Consider the following 20826-nt stretch of genomic DNA (forward strand, 5'->3'; position numbering starts at 1 on the left):
ATAGCGACACATTCTAAAAGAGAATCTGAAACAGAATGGATAGCTTGGAGATCACCATGAAATTTATAAATTAGACAAGTATTCACCAAGTGGTCAATTGTATCTTCTACACCACACTTACATTGAGGGCTTTCGATAGAATGCCATTTGAAGAGCATACATGAGCAGTCACAAGTCGATTCACCAAATTTTCTTAGGAAGATTGAAACCTTGAACTTTCTCTGAAGAATCAACGATTATACTTTTATGGAAGACATCACCAGAACTCCAATCCGAATACCAAATTTCCTTGTCACTTTCATTAGATTGAATGAAAGTATTAATCCATAAAGGTTTGCTTGACCTTAGTCTGGCAGTTCTAGTATCTGGGAGGTAAGATACAATTATTGGAAATAAGTTCGGGAAGAAATGAATTTTATCTTAAGATTTCTTGACTACAGCCTGTTTACGAATAGATATTAGGCAGAAGTATATGTAATAGCACTGGTATCCTTTGTAAAGGTGTAGATTTGATAGTTCTATTGATAATTCTCATAGAAACGTTAAGCTGTGCCTCAATTTAATGAACATGAGCACTACTGAACCAAACAGAACAACAGTATTGAGCAGCAGAAAAAAAAACAAGGCCAAAGCTGCTGTACGAAGAAAGCTGGAATCAGCACCCCTGGAAGAACCAATCCATTTTTGAAGACATTTTTTTTTTGACTTCCAATTTCATACGCAAATTTTCCGAGAGGACTAGGTAATTCGGGGAAGAATCAAGTTCAACTCCAAGAACTCCAAGGAGTTTAATTATGATTCAAGACGGAATTCTTGAAAGTTACTTTCAATTTTTTTTGTCGCCATATGTAATTCGAGCAACCTTTAACTTGAGAACCAGCGTTAACCAGAGTCTTCTGATCAGATGTTCTTAAAAAGGCATAAAGGTCTACAGGAAACAATACCTACTAACATTTGAAATTAACAGGTAACCATTTTTCATAAAAACAGGTGACTGGTCCTTTCATCAACTTTTTTCAAAATGCGAGTGAAAGTTTCAATATATCGTACATTATTGTTATCAGTAGGAAAATAAAATTATTCCATAAAACCTCATATTCGCATATACATCATAATATTACATTATTCACTATTAAAACAGGCAATACCAAGTTCTTATAAAACAACTTCTGTTCCGATATTAATTCAGACAAAATAATACTATTACTTTCCGTGAAATCCGCACTTTTCGAGCTAAAAACGCAGCCTCTTATATAACAGCACACGAACTGAACTGATTACCATACATTAAAATCATATAACTTCGATTGTATATGGATATCGTAGCAGGAAAAAATTTCACTTTTGTGGAACTTTCTTCCTCAACTATTAAATGAAAAAACCTAGCGATGTATGAAATTCGGCACGGACTGACGAATGACGAGACAAACTGGCCATTTTCTATGGATTTCGACTCCTAATTGGTGTAGGTAGTAGATTACTTAATGCGATATAATAATTGCACTTTTTTCTCACTTTTTTTTAATTTCAATTAGTTCTAAAACGTCTATAGTTTTGGATAAATATTCCAGCACCTGCTAGGTCACCCGATTAAACACCTACATACCTTGTAGAACTAATTCGTGCAATAATATCTCGGTTGCACACAGATTTCATAGTTATTTTTTATTATTTTATATTGGTACTCGTAACTCTCCTGTCATGGATTTATCTATTATCTGTCAAATTTGTGATACAAAAAACAGTTCTGCCAACCAACATTCATATAATGAATAATTATTACACAAGTAGAATTCAAATCTCGGCTTATTGAGATGTAGATATCCACGTACCAACACCCAAGATGAAGCGAAGTGGCACAGAAGTACCGGTAGAAATGCATGTTTAGAAGGTAAAGGCGATGACGTTTGGGAAGAACCAAGATTAATGAACTTTCATTGCATCATATGAGTTTTTCTTCCCATTCCATAACTGTTAAGATCACTTGTGGAAATTTTTCCTTCAATCAACTAACTCCTAAACTAATTCCTCAGGGATTGATTCTTGAAACAATATGAATATTATGTGATTGGCGAAAAAATCAAGAGAAGTGGAAAAATAATTTTTAAGTGATAACTTAAAGAATACCTCAAGGAAAACTGAGATATACACTGTGCAGGATGTTCCACATTTGACACGAAGCTCTATAACGATTAAGCTCTGAAATTGGAGCTACATTCTTGAATTGTTTGGACATACCCAGAGGGTGAACCAAAAAAGTGTAAATGACCAAACATATATGTTTTTTCTTATGGGGCACTTTAAGTTTGTATGTTAATTTACATGACTTATCCAAACGTAAACATTGGGCTAATTCCAAATCCTATATTTCATTTTCTCATTTTGTAGAAAATAAAATATTAACAAGATAAAATACCTACTATGCCATTTGGAATGCACCAAATCATATTTAAAAATCAGCAATTACCTTCATTCTTCAGGATTCACTTTCGAAATCTCATTTAAATTAAATCATTTATTTTGGAGTAGGTTTCCCAAAGATCCTCCATTTTATGAAAAATCGAAATATTTCAAAAACGGTGATTCATTGAAAAATAGGGTGCTCTATATGAAGAAACTTATGTTTGGTTAATTACACTTTTTGGTGCATCCTGGGTATTTCCAAACAATTTGAGAATGTAGCTCTAATGGACCTAGTGATACTCAATCGTAATAGACTGATATAGAACTGAAAATTAGGGGTTAAGATTTCAAAATGTTTATTTTCAATATAGGAAGCATTAAATTTCCTTGAAGAAAATATGATTCATTCATTTGTTGATGAATTATGTTTTTATATGGGTATAATGTTATGATTCATATAACATTCCAATAAATTTGCTTAAAATAGCATAAAATCGAGTCATATCTGAGAACTACGCTTCAAATTCGGAAAAACATGTTATTCCACATGATGTATGCATGTAGTGAATACTTTTCTAGCCATAATAATTCCATAATCAACGCATGTATCGAAAAAAAAAACAAGAACACGAGCCTCTTTCGAAATTCCACTTCACGCCAAAGGAGACAGTCTGTATGCAAGACCTTCAGCTACTCAAACACATCATCGACATTAGGAATTCAAACACATTCACCACAGCACAAGGATAATTTCACAGATCCTTATTTAAAAAACGCTGGTATGTGCTTTTCTTGCCTTGACATGCTTCTTCAATTCCACCTGCCTCTGAATTTTGATTTTCAAGATTTTATAGAATCCAATATACATACCAGTTTGATATTTGTAAATTAATCACAATAACATTCGATATCATTATATCCATATATTACAGGGTGGCCATTTGAAAACGAAACAGACGAGATTACAGACGAAATGAAGTTTTTCGATAGAAATGCTCGGACAGGTCGATTTCTGTTTCGAAGGGGACAACTTAAGATGTAGGTTACGGACGCATAGCGCTTCAACCCTTGCTACTACAACCCTCACCCCCAAATTTTGAATAGGGAAGATGGGGTGAGTGATACCTCATTTGAAAGGTATTTTTATAATGATTTCAGCACAGTAATTGTTTTTCATTTTATGCAATAGTTCTCGAAATATTCTTAACTAAGTATTTGAAAATGAAGTGGTGTTTTCATGGCACTTGTAGTGTTTTGTGAAAAATCGACATTTTGAGCTTCAAAACTACCATGACTGTGGCTTCCTTCCTAACTAACTAACGAATGAATATTTCGAGAACTAATGCATAAAATGAAAAAACAATTACTGTGCTGAAATCAGTATAAAAATACCTTTAAATTGCGGTATCACTCACCCCATCTTCCCTATTCAAAAATTGGGGGTGGGGGTTGTAGCAGCAAGGGTTGAAGCGCTATGCGTCCGTAACCTACATCTTAAGTTGTCCCCCTCGAAACAGAAATCGACCTGTCCGAGCATTTCTATCGTAAAACTTTATTTCGTCTGTAATCTCGTCTGTTTCGTTTTCAAATGGCCACCCTGTATATTCATATATGATCTGCTCAGTATATTCGATATGATGAGGCGCACTTCGATTTGAAAAAAGTTTGCAGACACCTGAGCAGATCATATGAGCGATAAATATTGATGAGACTTTTTTAGCTAAAAATATGCAGTCATTTCGAACTCCCTATATTTAGTTGAAGGTTAGCTATTCAACAATATAGATCGTTTATCTACTGCTGAACGTGTGAAAATTGTGATAACTTACTAAAAAAATAATTATTCTAGTAGTACGATTCGTGTATTACAGGTAGAATATGGTCGACATAATCGTTCAGCTGAGCGTAAAGTAAAATAGTGAAAAAATTCGCAGAGACTGGATATTTTACAGATGTTTTAAGGCCCATACATCATCGAAATGCACGCTCTACTGAAAATATTGCTGCTGTAAGTGAAAGTGTTGGAGAAGATCCAAATTTATCCATTCCGCGGCGCGCCCAACATTCGGGTCTCTCTTACGGCATTATATGACGTATTTTGCTTCTGGATTTGCATCTCCATCCTTATAAAGTTCAGTTCACACAAACGCTGAAGCCCTAGCTGATTGTGGAATGCGTTGAACATAATATGTCTACTTGATGCTTGAACAATAGCGATTTTTCGCATCGAAGTTTCATCGAGGCATATTTTTCACTAGGTGGCTAGGTGAAAAAACAAAATTGCCACATATCGGGCTAAGAAACCATTAAATCCATCAAACTATTCAAGGCCACTTTCCTAGATCAAAAATTCGAAAATTGCGGATATTTGGTCAAAATGATAGTCGATTTTTAATTGCCGTGGAACGATCTAGTCATCGTTGGCTTCTATCTAATCAAGGTGATAATATAATATTATGAATACCAAAACGAAGCATTCATTCAGCTGAAGTCGAAACATTACTACATCATTTGCATGATATGCCTGTACCCGTATCATGACTAACTCAAATATCATTGTTAAGATCGATTTGAAGAATGGATGACTAATCGAATCAACACCATTATTTCTTTCCCTCTATTTCCTCCTTCTGTTTCTCGAAAATTGGTTGATTCATATCTATTGCATATATGAGGAACGAAATCTTCAATTAGGCATCTACACATCGGAAGTGGATGTGGGTACTGATGGTTTTGGAATGATTATGTAAAAGTGATTGTCTATTAATCGGTTCTTCATGGGGTGCTGATGATAGTGCTCATCTTCATAAAATTGATGCACAATTAGTCGTTTCTATGAGAATTATCAGTGGAACTATTAGATCAACACCTTTACAATGGTTACCAGTGCTATCACATATACTTCCGCCTCATATTCGTAGACAGGTCTCAGTCAAGAAATGTTGGGATAAATTTCATTTCTACCCGAACTTATTTCCAATTGTATCTTACCTCCCAGATACTAGAACTGCCAGATTAAAGTCTCGCAAACCTTTATGAGTTAAGCTTTTCTTCAATCTAATGGAAGTGACAAGGAAATTTGGCGTTTGGTATGGAGTTTTTGCAATTTCTTCAACAAAAGTCTAATTGCTGATCCTTCAGAGAAAGTTCTAGGTTTCAATCCTCCTAGGAGAATTTGGAGTATTTTAAATCGACTAAGGACTGGTCATACTCGTTGCAATAGTACCTATGCTCTTCAAATGACATTCTGTTGAAAGCCTACTATGTGAGTGTGATGTAGAAGAAACCATTGATCACTTGGTGAATAGTTGTCCAATTTATAAATTTCATAGTGGTTTCCAAGCTATCCTTTCAGTTCCAGATTCTTTTTTAGAATGGGTCAACAAGTTCAAATCAACATAATGGAAATCAAATCTTTTCTGGTTCTTTTCTTCTTTGTTTTCAGATTTAATTATAAAGTCGTCAACCGTTGGTAAAGAAAAGGGATATAAAAGATTTTGTTTGGATGAAGAGAAAGCCCTTCAATATAAATTTGTCAGCTTATTCTGTAAACGAATACACAAACCAATCACTACACCTATACGGGCAGAAAGAGTTTTTCCTGAGGTTTTTATCTGTACTCTTGTATCATACGTTGAAATGTTGATGCCTTGTTTTCATTTCCTCTGCTAATACTAAGATTACAATTACACATGCTTTGTTGTTTGATATTGATAATTTTTTGTATTGCTCTATCTCAAAAAAATATATATTTATAATCGGAATATAAAGTGCGACAATTTTTTTCATAGCACATTATCCAGATTGTAGGAGTCGTAATATTATTCGTGATCTATGGTCTATCTATCTATCTATGGTTTTGTTCCCTTTCCTGCTCAGTTACCAGTGACACTTTCTTGGGATAGTGGAAAACGTTAAGGACTAGGAACTAGTTACATGACGTGGTAAGGTAATCTTCGTACTGATTTTTTTCTTTCGCTGGTCATAAGGCAGAGTCAGAGTAAGCCTTGAGTAGAACAAGACAAAAGCATATGACATCTTAGATCATCTGACACTATTGAGATATAAGAGTTTGAATTTTACAATCACCTCTAATGGCGTTCTGTGCGCAAACATGTTTTAGTTCTTTGACTTCAAACCATCAAGTTGGTGAATGTCCATGAACTATCTGAGCAACACTCAGATAAATTTATTTGAGTAGCTTTTGAAAAAAGGTCCTTATGAACGCATCTTTTATTTTTTGAAAGATTTTATTTTTTCTCGAGTTATTTCATCAAAATCAGGAATGTACTTCTGTGAAGTCAGAAGGTTTTGGGTGGTCGATACGAAATATAATTGTAATACATTGTTAAATACACATGCAAAATCTATGTATATCTACCAGCTAGATATATCGTCTCTTTGAAACAGTAAAATTAACCTAAAATATTTCCATTTTCTCAAAATATCATTGAACTCTACTTACACCACTTCCTCAGGAAAGCACTGGACAATTTGGCACAAAGCTTTTCCCTTCCTTTCATGTTGCTAGATTTTAAACTCGAAAACTTTAAAACAAAAAAAAACACAAGGAATAACACAAGTCACTTCACATACACCGAAATCTCACTGCATTTTATTCCCAATGAGATTGTTGACACGTTTGTGGATCGGTGATTTTCTTGCTCTCTGAAAGAAATTGAATAATTAATTTCTAAACATAATAAAATAATGGGGTTATGAAATACGGTCATGGGTGTTTATATTTCAAATTACGATATGTTATTATTCTGCATTAATCTTCTCAAATCGAGAACCTGGTTCATTGATATTGAGGGCTGAAAATCGATGATCAAAATTGAAGAATCATTTTCTTTCTTATAGTCACAGGATCAATGATTATTTTGTTTAAATATAATTTTTTTTCATTGGCATTTCAAATGAACACAACCTAAAGGTTATCTTGGGTCCACTTGTGTTATTTGAAATTTAATGAGGAATTTATTGTGCTTTTGAATTATTTAATTTTTTTGGCAAATAAACTTAACATAATATATCCTTCAGTGTAGTGTTTAGTTGTGGGATATTTATTATTTAGTTTTTCGTGGTGAGTGTGTGCTATAACAGGAAATAATAAACTTAAGTCTAAAATTCATAGCTTGTTTTGCTTAATATTAGGATATAAAAACCACCAAGAAAAACACATCAGACCGATGAAATGGTTTTTCACGCAAATCAGAATTAACTAATTGGGATAAAGTTCAAGATTGACGTTTATTCTCGTTAAGATAGGAAGAATTTATTGAGTTAATTTTAGGAATTTTAGGATTTTTACCAGACTACCCAATATCCTTGTGGAAATTCAACTACCACATAGTTTTCCACTTCCAGATATTTCCAATCAATTAGAACTATTATTCTATCGCTTATAAGTTCCACTAAAAAATATCAGTAATTATCAAATGACGTATAATTGTTATCGCCAGTTCGGTATGATGTTTCGCTAAAGTGTATGTATATACAGGGAGGGTGTCCCAAGTTGAGTGCCAGTTAGACGTTTCTGGAAAACTGGGCCTATTTGAAATCTGAAAATTGAGATTATGATATTATTTGATATCATCTACAAAGCTAAAATCTTTTTCGACTTTCGGTTTATAAAGGGTGTTTTTTTTTCGAGGTATATAACTTTAAGTTGGGATAACTGTTCAAGATGGAGACCGATTTAACAGCTGTCTAGTTATTTATTCTCAGTTTGGTTTGGCAATTCATCGAATTCAGCCAAACAATCATCAAGTAAGGCTGGTGGAATCATTGGTCCGTACTTCTTCAAAAACGATGATGGCCAGAACGTTACAGTCAATGGTGATCGGTATAGAGCCATGATTACTAACTTTTTCATTCCTGAATTGAACAACCATGATGTCCAGGAGCTGTGATTCCAACAAGACGACGCAACAAGTGTCACAGCTCGTGCCACAATCGATTTATTGAAAGACACGTTTGGTGACCGCCTAATTTCACGTTTTGGACCTGTGAATTGGCCTCCAAGATTTTGTGATTTAACACCGCTAGACTACTTTCTGTGGGGCTATGAAAAGTAGTTGGTCTATGCGGATAAGCCACAAACCCTTGACCATTTGGAAGACAACATTCGCCGTGTTATTGCCGATATATGGCCACAAATGTTGGAAAAAGTCATCGAAAATTGGACTACATCCGAGCCAGCCGTGGCGGTCATATGCCAAAAATCATATTAAAAATGTAATGCCACAAGATTATCTTGCGGATAAATGAAATTCATGTCAATCGAATAATCCATCGTTGTTTTATTGCAATTTAAAGTTCTATAGCTCTAAAAAAAAACACCCTTTACATGCAGTGAAAATTGTATTCTCTGTTTCAAAATGTTGAATTATTTTAAGTACCTTGTTTGAAAAAAACGGGAATAGTATCTACGTATTTTATACATTAGAGTTCTTCTCTATATATAATATAAATATTTTTTTAGTCGAATTCAATGAATGTCATTATAGGTAGTTTAAAATATTGTGTCGTAAATTTCAAAACAATTCGACCATAACTTTTTCTTCAAATAAGAACCATATTTTTTTCATGAATATAAGATTCTGCGTGGATTATGTTCATAAAATGCATAAATTCTGAGTTATTTTAGATTTTCTTGATTCATGTAATACGAGTCGAATTCATTAGATATGTTTCATCGGAATATTGTTAGAAATATTATTTTCATTGCTCGTATGAAATATTTTAGCTAAATATAGAATACCGAATAATATCAAAATCCCAATTTACAGAAATCAAATAGGCCCAGTCCTCCAGAAACTTCCAACAGGCATTCGAACTTAGGACACCTGGTATAACATTGTTATGAAACGTAACTAATAGAAATTTCCGAAGATTAAACAATTTTATTGGACAGAGTAACTTTCCCAATATATAACCGTGTTATATAAACAGTGGTCTGCAAAAACTGACGAATAGATCGTCTGTCCATGTCACTTCTCCTATTTATTCTTTTTCTTATAGTTGCAGTCGTCTTTCTGATTACAACACAAAGTAATTTCTCTTTCTTTTCCACTCGTGAACGTCATCTTCAGTTTACGATTAATACTCAAGTGAATGACAACGGAAGAATATTCAATTCGTTATCGTTTGATGCCAAATGCTTATTTCAATCGCAAAGTGCAAGTGAAAATTTGGAAAAATCGGAATTTTATACAAAACGTATTTCCCTTGAAGGAATAAGCTATGGTAACTGTGAAACTATTCAAAATTGGGGGACGAAATTCAAAAAATTGTTTCGTTCCTTCAGTATATTTTACTAAATTCTTTATACCAAATCCTTAAGCTTCTTAATTTTCAAAAAAAAAATCCAAAGGAACAGGCAGCAGTTAATGGAAACATTTTCACGCGTTAATTTTTCTGTAGAATATGACGTCCTGAACAAGAAAGTCTATGGGTCCAATTCAATCCTATGACTAGGTTTCGAGATACTGGATGTCGAAGTTGGAAAATGGCATTTCTTTAATTTAAAGTAACATTTCTCGTAAGAAAACATCTTGAATGAAACACTTTTGCGCGACAAATATTGCCTACCCACAAGGTAATATTTTAAGGATGGTTTTCAATAAACACTATTATTAGATACGGGGTCAGTCAAATTGAAAATGAAATTCATTAAGTTCATAATTCATCAATGAAAAATATTGTACAGGTGTCCTGAATTCGATCTCAAGAACTATGAGACTCAGAAAAAATCTTTATAGACGTTATATTAGTATAAACATTTGATAAGTTATTTTATTACATAAACAAATTGAATTTTAACCTTGTCAGATCTATGATTGAGAATTATTAAGTTTTCTATGGTTCTTAATATGAATAACGTACACAGCTTGAAATCATTTACACGCAAAATTTCAGCTCAATTGAAATTTCACAACAAGTTTGAAACCGTTATTTTATATATCTGCTCGAAAATTCTCAACTTGGTCGATACCGGAAATATCAGGTTTTTTAGATGTTCTTCTACCAATTTTTATGGTTCAGGTGACGCGATCATGAATTCTGCATGAAGCTTGAAATTGAATATTTTAGCGGTCATATTTATTGGACCCCTATTCCATATTTTGCTCGAAATCAGACAATTCTTCAGCAAAAAAAAGAGATTTTGCCCTTATCTCAGGAAATTAGCATTTCGAAGAAGTAGTATGAATTACACTTAAACAAATTGTTTTCACGTAGATTCCACATGACCAAATAAAAAATTGAGTTTTGGCGTTTTTGCCATGTTTGACTGTGACATTTAAATAGAAACACCCTGTATATGCAATTGGATTTCTAATTAAAGAGGAGAAGCATTGATATGTCTTCTGATAGAAGCTTGAAAATCAAGAATTTCCATGCAAATATCTCAAAATTACTAACATTTGAAATGAAGCCCTATCCGAGAGAGGTTTTTTTCAGATTTCACACAAATTTTCTTGGGAATTATGCAAATTTTACATTAAAGTAATGTAGAATTCAATGAGTAATCTGATTATGAATAAAAGAATAGAGTGGGAAGTCGAATTCATCTAAATTTTTTTTCCAAGAATTCATCTTCCCAAAAAAAAAACTATGCTCTGTTAGGAGATCAACTGCTCAAAAATATGAGCGAAAAAGCACTGATCAATCTAAATAGCTAAATTAGCTCTATGTGTGCCAAAATACCTTTAAGATCCTCAAAGGTAAAAAAGTATTTACCCTTATTATTTTTTTAAATAAAAACATTATAACATTATATTCATATGATTTGTGCCATTCAGTGATAGAAAAGGGAACAGAAAATCATTCTGCGAAATTCCAATAGCTTATTTTTTCTAATCTCTAATCACGTTATTAGTCTTTATTCAACATTCAGTATACGACCATTACATCTTCAAGGTACATCTTCATCTTCTTCCTGTATGGTTGGCAAGACCTCGAAATTCAAGATCATTCTCGTTTTCTAATTAGACGTCATATTTTGAACGGAAAAAAAAGTTGATAAACGAGATTTTGTCAACCTTGTTTTCGACGTTGATACGTGCTTTTCTCCGAAATAATCATCGGTTTTCGAGTGATTTAAAATTACCTGTTTGTCTCGCGATATGGTGCCAATATTAAAATTGTTTTCGCGAAACTGACAACGATATTTTCAAGGAAATCCCATGTTTCATAAAATCGCGCTGTTGACTTCACCTTAACGAAATTATACAGGGTAGTCCAGATTTTAGTTCAATAATTTTGGCGTCGGATAGAACAACTCTCTTCAAGGAAAAAATTCCTATAAAAATATAATCCAACCAGCTTCGTTTTTGAAACAAAAATCAGTTTTTTAATTATAAGTAAGCGTCTCCTGCCAAAATTATCCAATGGCTTGATATAGCGGTAGTTTTGCACATACACAAGAATTGCAGAAAGGTTTGGAGTTTCCCATACAAGTGTGTCCAGAATGTTGCAGCGATTCAGGGAGACAGGTATGAATGTCCGAAGACCAGTACAGGCTGGACCACGGGTAACAACTTCCATTCAAGAACGTTACTTGAGAGTTTTTTGGTGTGCAAATTAGCACTCAGACAATAAAAAATCGCCTCAGAGGATATGATTTAAGGCCTCGTGTCGCGGCAAGAGGCCCAGCTCTTACCCCAGCCCATCGAAGGGCGCGTTTGGATTTTGCGAGAGAGCATACCCATTGGGAAGAGGCTGATTGGGAAAGAGTTCTCTTCACAGATGAGTCTAGATTCTGTCTCTACCATTGTGATCGACGTTCCCTTGTATACAGACGTCCACATGAAAGATATGCTCAGTGCAATTTCCTGAATACTACTGGTTTCGGGGGAGGATCGATTATGGTATGGGGTGGAATATCTTTGACTGCTCGCACAGACCTAGTGGTCGTTGATAATGGAGCTATGAATGCTGATAGGTATATAAGGAACATTCTTGAAGAGCATGTAGTGCCATTTGCCCCATACATTGGTGAAAATTTCATTTTTATGGACGATAATGCCAGACCCCATCGTGTGCGCATCGTTCAGGAGTACCTTGAAGAGGTTGAAGTCTCTCGAATGGAATGGCAAGCAAGAAGTCCAGATCTCAATCCGATTGAGCAGGTTTGGGACAACCTCAATAGAAGTTCAGAAAATCATCCAGCTACTCTTAATGACTTAGGAATCCAACTCAGAGAAATCTGGGAAGGATTAGATCAGAACATTTTAAGATCACTCATTTTGAGTATGAACCGTCGTTGCCGAGCTGTAATTAACGCAAGGGGTGGAAATACCAAGTATTAAATCACTTATCAGCATTCCAGTATTTTAAAAATTGTTTATTTCTCTTCTTTCACATAAGATTCGGTGAAATCCTGAATTTTTCTTCCATTTAATATGTCTTGTTTTGTTCAAAACCTTCCCGAGAGAACATAAAAAATAAGTTATAAAGTCAAAGTAGAGTTAACTTTCATTAAAATTGAGATTTTCAGAATGTGCGTTAATTTTTTTGTGCAGTTTATTATCCACAAAATTTTATTTTTAGAATTTTTCCATTAGTGATAAATGTCTTTACAAAAATGAGCGTGAAGCATTATAACGCTTTCAGATAGCATTTAATTGAACATTTCACGAAGAAAATTTATCAATCACTTGAAAAATTAAAAATATTCACAAACTTTATTTATTGTTTGAGTATCTATCAGGAATGTTTAAATGCCATATGAAAGCGTTATAATCTTCTACGTCAATTTTTGCACTCCCATTTATCACTAATAAGAAAATTTGAAAAATTAAATTTTGTGGATAGTATTTGATTGAGTTTGTAGGAAGTCGATTATTTCGAAAATGGTACATTCTATGAAAAAAGTTCAAGAGACGTTTTTTTTTCAATGAAGCCATGTTGATTTCAGAAAGGGAACAATTTTCTCAAAAAACAAACAGTGGTTTGGATTTTCAATAGAAAAAGGATCATGGTACCATAGTTTCAATCAAAATTCGTTATAATGAACATAGAATTGAAACTGTAAAAGGCTGGAAACCAGCAGTTCAAAGAGGTTTGATTTATTTAATTTACCAGTGGAAATTTTAATTTTTTTTCATTTCAATGGAATCAAAAGCAAAATATTTTTATGCATTTATAATTCTGCCTTGATTGAAATTTAATCGGTGCTAAACTTGAGTTCCCTTCAGTTTTTAATAATTTTGCTCAATTAGCCAATTTTGTCCAATGTTCCCATAACACACAATACTTTATAGTTAATTTATCGATGGACATGTGACCTCGACTAATAGAAGTATACAACATATCTTCGTAATTTTCATAATTACAGTCGTCTTTGGACATCGTCCTTTGAAAAAATCGAATTTGTATCGTCATGAGAAAACTGGAATATCAAACCAGTTCATAGCCAACCTCGACCAATGAGCAACGGGCAAATAACTCGTCGAAATACCTTGAATCTTCAAACACGTTCCTAAAAATTTTGATTACCTGACGCGACAAACACTATTCGAAATAAAGAAGTGATCATCGTTTTCAAATTGCCTAATGACAGTTTAGATTAGAAGTATGGAAGGAGTTAGGTAACAGTGATATCCTTGAAAAGTTCACTCTTCGTCTTGTAGCTCCAAAAATGCACTAGATATCGTTGAGATAGCTATCGTCACTTGAAGTGTAGAGCAAAACTATGTACCAAAAAGATAACCATGGATAAGATACGAAAGCAAGTATGCATAGTCATTGGTCCAACTAATGCACTAGAGATCGCCACAAACATCGTGTTTCTGGTAATCTCTGGTGATGAATCAGCTTATTGAGCTTCTCGCTTATACATAAATCTAGGAATGATAATGAAAATGAAAGAATCAAAAGCTAGGAATCTTTCTTCTTTATGACCAACTGATATACATAATACCTATTATCAATGAACATTTCTTTCAATTGAAGTTCTTGAATGGCTTTATATTACTACATCCGCAATATACAGGGTGTTTCCTAAACATGCGGCAAAAATTCAGGGGGTTGTACCTTGGACTATTTTAAGCATGTTTTGTCCTTGGATGATTTTTGAAAAACCTCTTTGTTTCGAAGATACAGGGCGAACAACATTTTTCATATTTTTAAAATTAATAATAGTTTAAATAAAAATGCGTACCGCACTGTGTTTACTAAGTAGGTACAATTTATTTTTAAATTTGTTTAACAACATTCCAATTACTAAACCCCTTAGATTATTTCCTATGGGGCCATCTAAAATCATTAGTTTATACCACTCCAGTAGAAAATGTGGAAGACTTGCGAAATCGGATCATTGCTGGGTGTAACTTAATAAGAAATGATCCTGGTGTTTTTGAAAGGGTTCGGCAGTCAATGAGGAGAAGATTGGATGCTTGTATGCTGGCTAGAGGTGGTCATTTTCAACAGTTTTTGTAGGTTGAGTTGAATTTTCATGTAATTTTTCATAATAAAATGTTATTATCTGAAATTTTGTTTCCCCTATATCTTCGAAACAAATAGGTTTTTCAAAAATCATCAAAGGACAAAATATTCTTAGAATAGTCCAAGGAACAACCCCCTGAATTTTTGCCGCATGTTTAGGAAACACCCTGTATAATACATATTGTATGAACATAATCAGAATATATTTAATCTCATCCAAGTTAAAAATCCAATTGAATCTACACACATAGTCGAAAGTCTCGGCCCCCCTAGGTTTCTCAAGAAATAAACAATCTATGTTCTGGAAGTGAGATGAATATTTTCCTCTATTCCAACTGCAATATATTTGATACAAAATCTTTGTTTGTTACTCTTTGCTTTATGTAGAATGAGACAAAATAGGAAAAATGAGAAAAAATCTAAATTCATCGATTATTTATTTTTGATTTATTATAGTTATTCCACAACTGAATCCAAATTCAATAGTGCGTATTACCACCTCTTCTTTCAATCAATTGCCCAATACACCTAGGGATCTCACAAATAAAATAATCAATGAAATTTTCAGGCATATTCTCCCTGAAGGGTTAAACTCAATTCCTGAAAATTTGAAGTTGGGTTTTGGCAATTGGATATTGCTCTCCCTATTCCTTCCTCAATTGGAATCATGTCTGATGAGTTTGCTGGGCAGTTCATTCTATGGATATTGTTTTCCTGGAGAATGTTTTGAACCCTTCATGTGCGGTATGGTGGGACGTTATCATCCTGATAAATTAAATTATCCCCAAATTCGTTGCGCAGTAGAACAACGATCGGTTCAATGATGTTTTCTACGTAGATGGCACATTATTGATCCGCCTTGAAAGGGCCAAACTTCCCAGGTGAAATTGAGTCGCTCTAGTCTGCCTGGACCTCTCCAAACCCTTTGTCTTCGACCATCACTTTGCAAACCGAATCGTGACTTGTCCGAAAAAAAGTACGTTGCTACATTGTGGTGAAAGCCAGTCTTGATGGTGTTCTGCCCATTGCCGACGGTTAGCTCTCTATCCAGGCGATAGCCGAAATACTCTCAAAGGTCTTCTTGCCCTTGAATTTGAGGTGGTACTGGTTGAGAGTACCCGTCTGTAGGTCCTCAAAAGTACTTCGATGGGCTGTTACAGATACCGTTCGATTCTTTCGAGTAAAATGTGCGATATAATGGTCTTCCCTTGCAGAAGTTACTCTGGGTCTACCAGGCACCGGTCTCCAGGTAACGTTGCCAGTTTCCAGGAAAAAGGCCACTATGCGCCTTACTGAAGTTCGTGGAATATTCAAACGTTGCGAAATCTGGTGGTTCGACATAGCTCCTTGATGTAGGGCTACTTTTCTTGTCCAATCAAACTGATGGGATTACTGGTATTACTTAGGGAGAGCAATATCTAATCGCCAAAACCTACCTTCATATTTTGAGGAATTGGGTTGAGCCCTTCAGGAGGAATGGAATGAAATGCCTCAAAATTTCATTAATGACTTGATTCGTGAGATGCCTAGGCGTATTGGGCAGTTGATTGAGAAAAGAGATGGTAATACGGACTTTTGAATTTGTATTCAGTTGTGAAATAACTATAATTAATCAAAAATAAATTATCGATAAATTATAAATTATCGATAAATTTAAATGTTTTCTCATTTTTTCCTATTTTGTCTCATCCTGCATAAAGCGAAGAGTAACAAACAAAGATTTTCTATCAAATATATTGCAGTTGAAATAGAGGAAAATATTCATCTCACTTCAAGAACACTTGAGAAACCTAGGGGGGGCCAAGACTTTCGACTATGTGTGTGGATTCAATTGGATTTTTAACTTGGATGAGATTAAATAGATTCTGATTATGTTTATACAATATGTATGATACATTGCGGATGTAGTATTATAAAGCCATTCAAGAACTTCAATTGAAAGAAATGTTCATTGATAATAGGCATTATGTATATCAGTTGGTCATAAATAAGGAAGATTCCTAGCTTTTGATTCTTTCATTTTCATTATAATTCCTAGATATATGTATGAGCGAGAAGCTCAATAAGCTGATTCATCACCAGAGATTACCAGAAACACGATGTTTGTGGCGATCTCTATAGTGCATTAGTTGGACCAATGACTATGAATCATTCAATTATATGATCAACAAAATGGAGAGATCAGAGCTGTGTCACCTTTGGGTTTCCTCCAAAGAAATGAAATCAAGAGAAGAATCAGAGAATGAATTGGCCAGCAAACTCACCGGACATGAATCATATTGAACACGTATGGGATTAATTAGAGCTGTGTCACTTTTGGGTTTCCTCCAAAGAAATGAAATCAAGAGAAGAATCAGAGAATGAATTGGCCAGCAAACTCACCGGACATGAATCATATTGAACAAGTATGGAATTAATTAGAGAGAGCAATATCCAATTGCCAAAACCTACCTTCAAATTTTCAGGAATTGAGATTAGACCTTCAGGAAGAGTGAAACGATATGCCTGAAAATTTCATTAATGACTTTATTCATTGGATGCTTAGTTGTATTAGGCAGTTGATTGAAAGAAGAGGTGTTAATACGGACTATTGAATTTGGCTTCAGTTGTGGAATAACTAAAATTAATCAAAAATAAATTATCGATAAATTTAGAAATTTTTGTCATTTTTCCTATTTTGTCTCATCCTGAATAAAGCAAAGAGTAACAAACAAAGATTTTCTATCAAATATATAGGTAGCAGTTGGAAAAGAGGAAAATATTCATCTCACTTCCAGAACATAGATTGTTTATTTCTTAAGAAACCTAGGGAGACCAAGAATTTTGACGCTGTATGTATATGATTACCAGCCCATTAGGTAACCTTATTCATATACCGAAGATCCAAATGATTAGGACTACCGCGCGCCTCAGAATCACCATCATCTGGAGATGGCAGGTAACAACGCCTTCAATAATTCATCCTCCCCGAACCTATCAACCGAGTCGACGATGTCATAGGGCAATAGGATAATGAAATTACGACGATTAAGCTTCATTACTGCATCTATCTGGAGCTTTTCGGGGTCACCGTCAGACCTACATGTGCAACATCTTACGGACTGGATCCTCATGACTTAATTATCTCTAATTTCACAAATAGAATAATTGGGCGAATTGTCAAATTATCCCTTCGGCGAATCGGACTAATTTGAGGACGTTTTTGACGTGGGATTCGGTGTTTTTCATCTTGTCAACACGGAAAATTCGTAATGTTGGTATTCCGTTATTTCGCATATCGTTTGGAAAGTCAGCAGAGAATTTTTCGACGCCCCTGATCAAAAAGTATAAAAGCAATAACAACAGCACGTGTTCCGATAATTTTCTTCAGAACTTTCTTCTTCCAATGAATAATAATGCAATTAAAAAAATTAAATGAATAATGAGCAACTAATATATCTGATTTTCACATGCACATGACACTGCGTACGATCGACGAATGACCTATTACACTACAAGATAGAAAGGGCGGTAGGGCATGCAAACTTAAAGTATTGCTTCGAAAAAAATTAGGATTACAAACATGTGCTCCGCTGAAAACATTTGGCATTTAATAGAAACTAGTTTCGAATGCAAAATCTTAGGAATTTTTCAGATGGTGAATGGGTAAACATCGGCCCCAAAATAATTATAAAGCGAAGGTGGAGTTGATTTTCGTCTTTGTGAAATACATAATGATTTTATCCCTCTTTCAATGAGGGTAATATGGAATTCTGTTTATATTGGTTGGGCTTCCATGTGTTATTCATTTTACAGGCTGCTTATTATATAGATTATTGCAAGGAATGTTGAAAACCACAGCGAAGCGGAACAACCTTATGTGGTTTTTGAGAAGCAAGGATAAAATATGAAAAGGCGGCCAGCAAACTGGGCCGAATTGCCGCCCCTCAAATAGAGGCGCTTGAAACGGACGCTTCACTGTTTCACCTTTAACGCCGGCCATACCCATTGAAATTGTTCAAATTCTCCACAAAAATTGTGAAAAGGTCACAATTCGTAGAATTAAAGCACTTTTGGGGCGTCGTGAAGCACCTTCTCAACCGGCAACAGTAAAACTAGTGGAAAAATTTGAGCTGTTGAAAAAGTTAATGATGTGAAGAATCGAATGCTTGTGTGTCGCTCAAAAACAAATGAGAATATTGCTTGAAGCTTTCAAAGTTCCATTCCCAGCAACGTCGTATCATCTCTGATTGGGTCCTTGAAATGGATCAAAATGATTTGGATTTTCATCGAAAAATAATCTTCAGTGATGAGGTCTATTTTCACCTAGGAGGCTACGTTGATAAGCAGAATTCTCGCATTTGGGGCTCGGAAAATCCAAGAAAGATAGTTGAAAAGCATCTCTATCCTCAATCCGTCACTGTTTGGTCGAGGTTTTGGGCTAGTGTTGTGAATGGACCTTACTTATTCGAAAATGAGGCTTTTGCATCTGTTACGGTGAATTTATTGCGCTATCGAGCGTTAATGATTTTCTTATAGCCGGAATTCGAAAATATTGATGTGAACAACGCTAATATTCAACAAGAAGGCGCTACGAGTCACACAACCAATGGAGCAATCGCAATTCTGCAAGAAAAGTTTCCTGGCTGTGTTTTTTTCGAAGAGGTGATCACAATTGGCCACCGAGATCATTTAACCCCTTTAGACTTTTTTCTTTGTGGCCATGTGAAATAATAGGTCTATGCCAATGCTCAAAAATCGATTCTAGAACTTAAAAATGGAACTCGTTGTGTTATCGAGGACATACAGCCGCAAATGTGCAAATTGTTCATGGAAAATTTCATGAAAAGGATATGGTGTTTTAACCTCAGCTTTGACGGCCATTTGGCTGATTTCATTTTCCATTGTTAATGGCATACCCTCCTCTTTAGAATGAAATAAACATCCATTGATTTCTCTTCAGAAATACTCTTTTTCATAATAAAAAAATGAAACCTTTTAACCAAACAACATTTAAAAAGTGCTGCTCAACGTAAACATTTTTCACACGAGTTTAAATATTATGTCTCAAAGGTGAAGCTAATGAATTATGAAACAAATATTGCAATGCTTCAATCTAATGCTGATCCAACCCAACAGCCAAAAATTCGGGTTTCATCTTATGTAGATATAGATTGAATTGAAATTATTAGGTATTGTCTCCAGATCATTTTCTTTAAATCCTGTATACTTAACAGCGCTCAATACCCAATAAAGTCTGCAGAATAAATGCAAAATTGGTCAAAGTAGAAGCTTCTTTCTATAATGAATATAAATATGAGACAAACTAGAAAGAGCCTAAATGCTCATTTGATAAAAAATTCCAAAGCGATACGAAATGTTGAGAATTATCATCATCATACAGCCTCATAGTTGAGAATTATAGTCAATAAAAATTAATATTTTCTCCAGATTCAGTTCAAGAATTAACTTCAAGGTAGATTTAAGCGTGAATGGACATATTAGCAATTAACAAGAGAGCTAAACCAAATATAATTATTTCCTCGATTTTTTCAAAATTATTAATTGCGACATTATATTTTTAGAATTTTTCAGTATGAATTAAATATAAAAGGTATTATATGTTAATTTAGTTTTCTCCCATGAAACGTCCTTAAAACACAACGTGAAATTAATTGATATATTCAAATATACATATTTCGACTATGGTCGAGTACATCACCTTGAAATTTTACCATTTATCGAAATTGCTGACGTTACCCTTGAATGCGCGTTTAAATAATCAACCCATATACTCGTCTGGAAAAATAAGTCAACAAATGCAGAGCCTTGAATCAATTTGGGAATTTCCCTTTCCTTGTATTTCAGGATACCGTGAAGTGATAAATTGCGGAACTTTTAATTAATGAAATTTTAAAAACTAATTTCTCATAATTTATAGGAAAAATTTCAATTTCCTGTCGAATAAAATAATCGGCTTTTTTATATCCT

At 34.3% G+C, this 20826-nt stretch overlaps 1 protein-coding gene across 4 annotated transcripts in view; it reads right to left on the reverse strand.

Moving 5' to 3' along the window:
* The window catches only part of LOC123674663 (scavenger receptor class B member 1), an 85927-nt gene that overhangs the window by 39453 nt on the left and 25648 nt on the right, over positions 1-20826 (reverse strand). The window contains exon 2 of one of the 4 annotated variants that reach the window (XM_045609625.1): positions 6869-7071. The exons of the other annotated variants lie outside the window; for them this stretch is intronic. Within the exon in view, the coding sequence (XP_045465581.1) occupies positions 6869-6926 (58 nt within the window). The 5' untranslated portion in view covers positions 6927-7071. The remainder of the gene's footprint in view (positions 1-6868; positions 7072-20826) is intronic. 4 annotated transcript variants of the gene reach the window in all.

Source organism: Harmonia axyridis, chromosome 3 (assembly GCF_914767665.1).
Source record: "Harmonia axyridis chromosome 3, icHarAxyr1.1, whole genome shotgun sequence".
Taxonomy (NCBI): domain Eukaryota; kingdom Metazoa; phylum Arthropoda; class Insecta; order Coleoptera; family Coccinellidae; genus Harmonia; species Harmonia axyridis.